General features: G+C 39.6%; 1 protein-coding gene across 5 annotated transcripts in view; it reads left to right on the top strand.

The window, feature by feature from the left end:
• RNF182 (ring finger protein 182) overlaps positions 1-9444 on the top strand; it is a 64758-nt gene extending 55314 nt beyond the window's left edge. For 4 of the 5 annotated variants that reach the window (XM_037147968.2, XM_053668203.1, XM_037147970.2 and 1 more), the window contains exon 2: positions 6576-9444. In XM_037147968.2, the coding sequence (XP_037003863.1) occupies positions 6788-7528 (741 nt within the window). In that variant the 5' untranslated portion in view covers positions 6576-6787 and the 3' untranslated portion in view covers positions 7529-9444. Of the gene's footprint in view, positions 1-3785; positions 3940-6575 lie in introns of those variants that run through there. The other variant, XM_037147971.2, reaches the window with a different exon arrangement.
• Positions 9445-10894: the final 1450 nt, after the last annotated feature.

The following is a 10894-nucleotide window of genomic DNA, read 5'->3' on the forward strand; positions in this document are numbered from 1 at the left end:
AACACAAACAAGATACAACACACACACAGGCCATTAATAAAGAAACAACAATATGTATGACCACTTTTGTATACACATGTGTGTGTCTATGTGTGGGCACGTGCATGTATACCCACACATGTGCAAATGAAATTTTGAAAGTAAAGAATTCCTGTTGTCTTTGGCTTGTTTTATTCCATTGTTTATCATTGCCATAGTACTGCTAAGTGAGAACCTTGATCTAACAGCACAATAAATTCTCTAAATGGTAATTGTATCATGGCTCTTTTTCTGTTGTTAAGTAGCAAAAAACCCAATGAAAAGAGTTGCACAAACGAAAAAGGAGATTTATTAGCTCACAGGAGCCCTCACACACAATTAGATCCAGAGCCGCAGTTCATCTCTCATTAGGTGCCTGTCTTTTGCTACTGTGTATGTCTGCCTCCTGCTTCTACTTCTCATTTTATTTTTGCCTTTATTCTCTCTTATTTTCCCTCTGGATGGCATGGTGGTTCCTTGATACATCTTCCCCCCTGCCCCCCGGTTCTGTGCTTCTCCCATGTTCCTCCAACCTCAGCTTAAAAAAAAAAAGTCCCAGGAAGGAGTTTTGACAGGCTTGGTTTGAGTCACGTGCCCACCCACCCAGACCGATCCCTGTGAGCAGGATAATGGAGTACTCCAATTAGCGGGGCCTGGGTCACAAATCCACACCTTGGGAGAGAAGGGAGTTACAGTGTTAGCGATTAGTGGATGCAGCCCAACCACAGTCATGTAATTTGAGTGAGTGGAGAACTTCCCCAAAGAAGCAGTGGTGCCCTGGCCTGTGGGGTTCAGTTCGTTGAGTGATGTTGGGTACACTGAAAGGTCACAGGTTCAATTCCTGGTCAGGGCACATACATAGCTTGTGGGTTCACTTCCTGGTCAGTGTGTGTGCAAGAGGCAACCAATCAATGTTTCTCTCCCTTCCCCCCTTCTTTCTTCTCTTATTAATGTATAAGCATGTCTTCTGATGAAGATTTTAAAAAAGCAGTGGCACTTGGGAAGGGGGTGATGTGGTGTAATGGAGAAAAAGTGATCCTAGGTAGACAAAAGAACAGATGCCCACTGGAGGCACTGGGGGGGCCAAGTTTGCATCTTCAACATAAAAGGAATTGCGTGTTGTGGGGGACGTGGGTTTGAGTCAACTCATCAGTGCTGTACATTTAGGGCAGTGAAAATACTCATTTGTGCAATAATTTATGTTGATTTATGAGAATTATGATAGGTAATCATCATCTTGTATATTCTTACTCCAGACTTCAAAGATAAGTGATTAATAAGCAATATTAGCTTCATATATTTGAATGTGACATATTTTTCTAGTTAAAGACAACCTTTTATATTTCTTTTTCCAGCTTTCTAAAAAAAGATTTTGCTTATTTATTTTTAGACATAGGGGAAAGGTGAGAGGAAGAGAGGGAAAGAAACATCAATGTGCGGTTGCCTCTTGTATGCCCCCTACTGGAGACCTGGCCTGCAACCCAGGCAGTGCCCTGACTGGGATTCAACCCAGCGACCCCTTGGTTCTCAGGCCGGTGCTCTGTCCACTGAGCCACACCAGCCTGGCTTTTCTGCCAGCTTTATTGAGATATACTTGACATTATGTAAGTTTAAGGTAACATGATGATTACACATATACTGTAAAATAATTACCAGCAAAAGGTTAGATAACACATTTATCACCTTGGATAATCACACATACTTATTTCTAGGGCGGTTTTAGTATGTCGACTCCTCCCCTGTACCTGTTGAGACACTTTTATCAGTTGTTTTTATCAAAGAGTGTTCCAGACTTGCTCATCTTAAAGATTTTGCCAATTTTAATATTGATTTATAATAATGTTTAGATATTTAGATGATAAGTAAATGACTAATATTTTGATTTTGTGAAAAAATAAGAAGCTTATACATCATAAAGGAAGAAAATAAGTTGATTAAAATATCTATTGACAGGATTATGAGGGCTATCAAAATAGTTAAAGTATTTAGCTACAAACTCTTTTCAATACTAGCATAGAAAACTACACTGCCTGAAGGTGAAGCACAGAGGGAACACTCACAAGTAGTACCCAGGTCAGACACAGAAGCTCTCAGCCCCCTGCACACTGGTCCAAGCTGTTCTCCCACACGCAGGCCCCTCAAAGGCATCTGCTGTCCTGACTCATGCCAGTCACTGCCTGGCTTTTCTGTTTAGTTTACCATCAAATTTGCATGCCTACTACAGCTTACTTTTGCCTGTTTTGTGAGCTTCCTAGAAGTGAAATCATACAGTATGTGCTCTTTAGGGTCCAGCTCCTTTCACCCAACACCATCACTGTTGTCCACAGTTACGGAGTGAAGATAGAATGGGAATAGGCTGGAGGACAAAATAATGGCTCTGACGGATCACAGTCCTATAAAGTGATAGGTTGTAGGTTATCATTGGAGTTCTTAGTGGGACCTTAGAGTCATAATGAGACAGATAAAGTATTTATTGAGAATTCTAGCAGTTGGTATCCCAGCTTCTCAAGAGCGACAATCCCCAGGCTGCTTCATGCTGTTCCAGGAAGATGCACTTGTGTTGGCTGCATTCACAGTGATGCTACCAGAGCTCGAGGCCTGCAAGACCTGCCAGTCCTGCCCGGAAGTGCCCCTCTCAGGGGCAGGGCTTGATGAAGTATTTCAGGCTTTGCTGGAATTGTCTTTAGAATTAAAATAGGTGTCTTTTTTATTGTATATTTGAACATTTTGCATTTTCTTTGTGTGTTACCAAGAAGCCTTCAGTGTGAAATTTTATAAATATAACATTATGATTATATACACTGTATCTTAACATATTCGTGGTCTAATAAAGCATTTCTATGAAGAGGGAAAGCATTGTTTCAGGTAATAGCTCAATATCATCTAAGCAAATTACTTATGTTCACTGACTTATGAAGTAGAAACTGTGGCAGGCCCAGCATGAAACATTCCTGCTGTTCTTCTAATGGTTGGAGGCTTGGTACAGAAAGTATTAATGTGAACAGCTGATGATATAATGTATTCTCACATACATATAAGCCTTTTTAAAGTTTCTATTTCTCCCAGTTTTACTGAGATGCAATTGACATACAACACTGTAAATTTAAAGTATACAGCATAACGACTTGACTTACATATATTGTGAAATGATCACAGTAAGTTTGGTCCACATTGATCATCTCATATAGATACAAAAAAAGGAACACACATTTTTCCTTGTGATGAGAACTTATAGGCTTTACTCTCGTAACAACTTTGAAATGTACCATACAGCAGTGTCAACTGTAGTCATTATGTTGTCCCTGGTATTTATTTATCTTATAACTGGAAGTTTGTAATTTTTGACAACCTTCATCCAGTTTTCCATCTTCCTAGCCCCCAGAAATCTAATCTTTAGATCTCTTTTTCTATGTGATTATTTTTTTAGATTCCACATATGAGACCAAACTTTTGCGCCAGACTTGTTTCACTTTAGCATGATGTCTTAAAAGTCCATCCATGTTGCCAAAAATGACAGGAACTCCTTTTTATGGCTGCATAATATTCCATTGTGTATGTATGTATGTATGTATGTATGTATGTGTTTATGTCACATTTTTATCTACTGTTCACCCACTGACGGACACTTCAGTTATTTCCAAGTCTTGGCTATTGAAAATAATGCTGCCATGAACCTTGGAGTGCATACATCTCTTTGACATTGTGTATTCATTTCCTCTGGATAAGTACCCAGAAGTGGGATTGCTGGATCATGTGGTAGTTATACTTTTAACCATCTGAGGAACCTCCGTACTGTTTTCCACAGCAGCTGCACCAGTTTGCATTCCCACCAGCAGTGCACAGCAGCTCCCTTTGCTCCGTGTCCTCACCAGCATTTGTCATCGCTTGGCTCTTTAGTCACGGCCCTCTAACAGGAATGAGGTGATACTTCATTGTGGTTTTGATTTGCATTTTATGATTAGTGATGTTCAGCACCTGATTTTCATGTACCTGTTGACTATTCATATATGAGAATCTTGTTTGGAAAAATGCCTATTCAGGTCCTTTGCCCATTTTAATATTGAATTATTTGGGTTTTTTTTTTTTTGCTATTGAGTGGTATGAGTTCTTTATATAGTTTGGATAATTACCCCTGATCAAGATAAATGATTTGCAAATATTTCCCCCCCCATAAGTTATCTTTTTATTTTGCTGATCATTCCTTGATGTGCAGAAGCTGTTTAGTTTAGTCCCATGTTTTGTTTTTGGTTTTGTTGCTTCTGCTTTAGGCGTCATATCCAAAAAACCATTGCCAAGACCCATGTCAAGGAGCTTTTCCCCTGTATTTTCTTTTAGGAGGTTTACATTCAAGTCTTTAATTCATTTCAAGTTAAGTTTTGTAAGTTGAGTGATGTAAGATAGGTGCCTAATTTTATTACACAAAAGCCTTTTGTTGGTATTTATGTATTCTCTGGCTTTCTGTGCTATTAGATGTGATTTTGCTTATTTATCCTCATTGACTATTTTTTTCTCTCTTTTCCTGGTGTCATATATATATTGACATAATTTTTTTTATTTTTCATACAACTTCACACACATCAGTCCTTTCCATGGCAATAGAGGCAATCAGTCACTGCTGTGAATTCTGTTACCATCCACTGCAGTAGGCCTGTAGTTTAGAGGACAGGAGACTGAGTGGGACGGAGGCTGCGAAGAGAATGTAACGTGTTCGGCCTGGGTGGGCCTTGGTCTCTGTGTGGCCACCAGGAAGACCGAGTGAATGGGAGCTGTCCAGGAAGTAGGTCACCAATGGCCTGCCCAGGACAGGGACCGTTCTGTGAAGGCAGCTAGGACTGGATGTGGTGATAGTGACAGAACACCTTCTTGTCCTTCACTGTCATCCTGGAGATGTTCATCCCACAGGAGACTAAGGAGCCAGCTTGGTGGGCAAGATAAAGTCACACTTTGCAACGACATGGACACATGTATTCTGAACAGGATCAGGATCAGAAATGAAAATATTTAGGGCACACGGAAGGAAAAAGGGTACAGGGGTTAAGGCTTGTGTCTGTATACCATTTTTTTGTTTAAGAGTGGATACATGGTAATTGGCTTATGGTAGCAATTTTGAAATACATGCATTTATATATAGTAAAGTTTAAAAAAACCGTACATTCATTTTTTGGCTGATGTCAGGTTCTATTTATTGATTAACTTCCTTTTCCCACCAATAATATGTTGCCACTGATATCCATTAAAATATACATTCTTGTATTATATGGGCAATTAAAAATTTACTTAAAGCCATGAATAAAAAGGAAGGTAATATATATTCATTTACTAGTTACTCATGATTTTGGAAATTGTCCAAGTTTACCTACCCACTGCCTCTTCTCTGTTAAGGCAGTGTGAGCCATGGAAAATTTTAAGTTCTACAATAGTTGCACTCTATTTCTTGAGATTATGGCAGCCGTCTGCTATTATTGTTTGGGGTGTGCTCCAAAATGCAAATATATTTTGATGTTTTTCTGAGCAAAACACAATTTAAGACAAATCCACTACCAAAACCACATCTATTAAAGCAAAATAAAAATTATTTGGACCCTTCCCACATTGTTTCCCTCTTCCATTAGTACTCATAATTGAGAATTAACTGCACACATGAAATCAACCTTCAATCATTTGTCCAAGGTCAGTAATAGCAACTAAAGGCCGACATTAAGGACAGTTGATATTATGCTTTCTGTCCCCTATAGAAAGAGAGTTCATAGTAAAGTAGGTGGGTTGGTAAACCTGGAGTATGTCTTCACCCATGCACGTGTGGTTCTTCCCATTTGCAGATATGACTGTGTATGTGTTATGGTGTATATACTCTCTTGAAAATTAGACTTGACTTGTTTATAATGCTTATGTCAGGTGTCATAGGCTTCATTCTTCCTTGAGTGAATGTATATGTACAACTATGGTTTTTAGGACTAGTATTGAAACACAAAGTTTGAAATTGAATAGTCAAATGGTAGTGGCATTTATATCAGATTGCCCTGGGGAGGTGAAAACAGTCTACAGTAATTAAATATGCTGTCATCTCTGTCAAAGTACTTTCTGAAAACACATGTTAAGCATTTATCCTTAAAACTTCTCTTGTGTGTTCCTAAGCCCTATTGAGGGTACTTAGACAACTGGTATTTATACCAGAATCAGCCTGTATTGAATTGAATTTGATGACAAATGTATCTATTTCTGACATGTGTCCCATTCTATTTCCAGAGAGGCCAGAATTTGTTACAACTGTCAGAGAGAAAATCACTATGTCTAGCTATACAGGGTAGCTAACAGTACCCTGGAGTGTGTTTTACACTGTTAAGACCCTTAATTCTTTCTTTGCTATCATATTTGTGGGCTGAAAAGCTAAGCATGGAGATAACACTTTTCTGTCCTGCTGGCAGAAATGCATGAAAAGATGAAGGGGATTTAACCTATTAAGTTTTCGGCTTCTGATCGTTGAAGCTCAGAAAATTCCATAAAGCGCTTTTCAGTAGAACTCCTTACTATATTAGAATCTCTTTTTTCCTTTGCAGACCCCCATGTGACTTTTTCAGATATGTGTGCGAGACAGAGAGTTATGTGTAGAAGCTGAAAATGCCTGGAAGATTCCTTGCTTCTGTCACTGCTCTTCCTGCCTTTTTGCATCCCAGTCCGATTTGGATGATGTGATATTCAGAGGGACACGTTCATCAAGCTTGTTCTTCAACAAGACACGTCTGGCCAGAGATCGTATAAATACTCCAAGATGGCCAGTCAAACACCAGAGGACGCCGCAGAGTCCCAGGTCTGCGACGAGCTCGAGTGTAAGATCTGCTATAATCGATACAACCTGAAACAGAGGAAACCCAAAGTGCTGGCGTGTTGTCACAGGGTTTGTGCCAAATGCCTCTGTAAGATCATAGACTTTGGGGACTCCCCTCAAGGCGTCATCGTCTGTCCTTTCTGCAGGTTTGAGACATGCCTGCCAGACGATGAAGTTAGCAGCCTGCCCGATGACAACAACATCCTCGTGAATTTGACTTGCGGAGGCAAAGGCAAGAAGTGCCTGCCAGACAACCCCACTGAGTTGCTGTTGACCCCCAAGAGGCTGGCCTCTCTGGTCAGTCCTTCTCACACTTCCTCCAACTGTCTGGTCATAACCATCATGGAGGTGCAGAGAGAGAGTTCCCCGTCTCTGAGCTCCACTCCCGTGGTAGAATTTTACAGGCCTACAAGTTTCGACTCTGTTACCACTGTGTCACACAACTGGACTGTGTGGAACTGTACCTCCCTGCTGTTTCAGACATCCATCCGGGTGTTGGTTTGGTTGCTAGGTTTGCTCTACTTCAGCTCTTTGCCCTTAGGGATCTACTTGCTGGTTTCTAAGAAGGTCACCCTGGGGGTCATCTTTGTTAGCCTCGTCCCTTCGAGCCTTGTCATTCTGATGGTGTATGGTTTTTGCCAGTGTGTGTGTCATGAATTTCTAGACTGTATGGCACCTTCCTAATCAATATGCAAACTAGGAAATTTGACACACATTGCCATGTTTCAAGTAAGGTAATTCATTTATTTTCTTTTCTGGTCTTTATGATTAGCATTCATGACATTAACTGAGCCATTGGCCATATGTCTGCGGTCCATTTTCCATCAAATGTTGATGTAGTTGGTTTTCCTGTTTTCTGGAAGTACAAATGTTCATTTCATTTAGCAAAGAAGCAAAAATGTGTAAGCTAAGTGAGTCTTCTCAGAGAAAGGGCAGGATTTCACTCAGCCCTACGAGACAGACACTGAGGGGGGTTGTGTTCGACTGCAGCTGAGGTCTTTGTAGAAGCTTAGCAATGTATTGATTCCTCTTCTCGTCATCATGGGCAATCTCTGATGGAGGGCGAACACGAGAGGAGAGCAGTACCAAGACACGTGCATTTGAAAAGTGTGCGCTGCCTGCCCGGCTCTGCCCTTGGAACCCCCAACGCCTGCAGCTGTCTTCCCTTATGTCGATGCTGCTCTCTGTGGGCTGCCGCTCCGGCTGAGGTGCTTGTTCCCTTTGCACTTGCTCCCTCCCTCGTCAAGAGGAAACATTCCCTTGTGTGGTTTTAATTAAGTATCTGTTTTGCCAGGATACTAAAGAGAATTAAGATTAAGAACATTGAGCTGTTTGCATCACAATAGACCTTATGACAGGATGGTCACTTGTCTCTGAGACACACCCTCCCCCATATTTATTTTCCTCTCTTCCCTGTCTCTGAAATTCTCATGGAGCAGTCATAGCTCCTGGAAATCTTCATTTGCATCTTGAAACATTTTAGTTCAGTTTTTTTCTTAAAACCACATTGTTTGATTAGTCTCACCTCTTATCCTGAATGAAGTTTCATTTAAATTAATTACTGTAAGTTTATGAGGATCTTGGTTTTTCCCATTGTATTTTGAATTCTGTTGTGGATTTATTTAACTCAATCCTACAAAAATTGGGGGGTAGATGTGACAGTGGAAGTCCAGAAACAATGAGTGAGATGTTCTGGTTCACAGCTTGGCATGCTGAGAGCCTCAGTATTTTGCTTTCCTCTACTGAGTTAACTAAAAAACAATGGTTTAGGTTTATGTGCAAGACTGTTGGAATAGACAAGGCAAAAGGATGGGCAAGAAACACAGAAAGCTGATGCCCTGCTTGAAAAGACCTTTAAGGAAATAAAATGAAGGTGGCAGAGGCCATTTTAGAATGGATTCAAGTTCTTACACGACTTTTTTCAAATAAAATTATAAGCTTTTTTCATGATGTAGAGGAAGTTGGATGTATATATTTATGAGAGGAAATGATTTACCATTTTTTAGGTTTGAGGGGATAGAATGTCCACAGAAACTAGAGAACAAAAAGCTTATTAGTCTCTAAACCCCATTACTGATTATTAATATTAAAATATTTAAAATATTTATTACTCTTAGAAAGGGGTGTTACTAAGACAATGTTAGTTTGTTTGTGATGAAACATCTGTTGTGTGATATAGTTGCAGTGGACCAGTTCCAATCTCCTTATTCAGGAAAAATCGACACCTGTTTCTAGAACAGTAGTTTGATTTTAACTACAGAACTATTACCTTTGAGACTGTGTGTGCCCAAGATAAGTGTGACAGCAAAGTGTGTGTGGGACGTGGTCCAGTGAATTCAAGCCTCAAGACCCAGATAAATACACTCGATTTCATAAAATCTCCTTTAGATAGCATCGTGAATGCAATTTCCAAATGTCTGTTTGTACTTAGAGTAAATACACGGTTAGGAAATGTTTTGTGGTTTGGATTTATATATTTATAAGGTTTTTTAAAGAAATGTTCATTTTGTCTGAACAAAAATGATGTTAAATTTGATATTAGAAATGTAACATCATATAAATTAATGAGGTATATGATGAGATTTCTAAAAAGCTCTGGATATGGGTACTATGCATTTTGCTTATTTGTTTAATGTCTGCAGTTTTAAACTTGTATCTGTCTGTGTATTGTGATAGTCTTTTTTGTTGCTAGTAAATAAAAAGTTTTAATGTGTGACAACAAAAATACTCCTTACGCTGTTGAATGGAAAAGGACAATGTTTCAATATTTTCTTTACTGCAATGTTTTGTTTGTCCATTAAACTGTTATTGTTTTCAAACTGGAAGTCTGATTTCTCTGGCTCATGGCTGAGAGTCAGTGGTTACTTTGGACGTCTGTGTTAGATAACTGCAGCCTTCCACAGGTTCTTCCAGCCAGTGCCTTCAACACACACGTGCAGGGTTCAGAACCGTCAACAACGCTGACCTAGCCCAGTCCATCCCACTTCTAAAAGGCCTTCATACAAAAAAAAAGAGAGAGAGAAATTAGGGAAGGTGAAACAAAAATACTGCCTTTACCTTTAAATACATTTTTCAGTTTTAATTTATTTTGATTTTTTTTCCAGATTTTGCCTAGCTGCTCAACAAAATGGAATCCATTTTGGTCGGAGAATCACTTACTTCATGTGGTCTGGGCAAATTTTTAAAAAATTACCCAATGTCTAAATATGACCACTTTGAGGCAAAATAGAAATAATGTAGAATATGTAGCAGTTATATGCTTATGCTAATTAGTGAATTGGTAGCACATATTAATCAAGAATTATGGTTTCATTCACTTCCCATATCTGTACATAAACCAGCAAAGAATCGGGTTAAGGGAAGCAGTAACCTGTGCTACTCAAGATGTGCATGTGAATGCATGCTCTTCGCTGAGAGGCCCTCAAATGATGAGCACTTGCCTGGTTGTACACAGATGCTAGGCCTCAGAGGCAGGACCCTGAGTTTGAAGAAATGCCCTAACGTGTCAGGCAGGTGGACGTGGAAGTGAAGGGGCCCCGTGTTGACAGGCTGGCCAAGCCAGCAGTCACAAACACGAGCTCTGTGACCATGGGGGCAGAGAGGATCCATGGAGGGGCGCTGTGATCCTGCGAGCTTCTGCATTTTCTGAAACTTGTTCTTTTTGCATCCTCTTCTTGGTAAAAAACAAATACTTGCCTTGATTTCTTAAAAACACCCCCGAAGCACCACATTTTATTCTAGAGCTTTCCTCAAAGCCTGAAAAAGTTTAATCAATTGCTTTTCAAGCTTGAGTCTTAAATGTTCTCCAATTCTCTGCCCTTTTTGATGTTTACGTCTCTTTGCCTTAAATCCTTTATGAATTCTTACAGCTCTGTAAGAAACCTGAGATTTAGTATTGAGTCTTCCCTTATAAGTTTACTTTTGTGTAAAAGAGATTTTTTTAAAAAGTAGAATTTAGATAACTAAACCTTGAAATTTGAGTAAATAACGAGTTCTGAAGGAGTACAGATTCAGCTCAATTGCTTATATATTATTTAAATATTGGTATAA

The sequence above is a fragment of the Artibeus jamaicensis genome, unplaced genomic scaffold, assembly GCF_021234435.1.
Source record: "Artibeus jamaicensis isolate MK-2021 breed Jamaican fruit bat unplaced genomic scaffold, CSHL_Jam_final contig_482, whole genome shotgun sequence".
Lineage (NCBI taxonomy): Eukaryota > Metazoa > Chordata > Mammalia > Chiroptera > Phyllostomidae > Artibeus > Artibeus jamaicensis.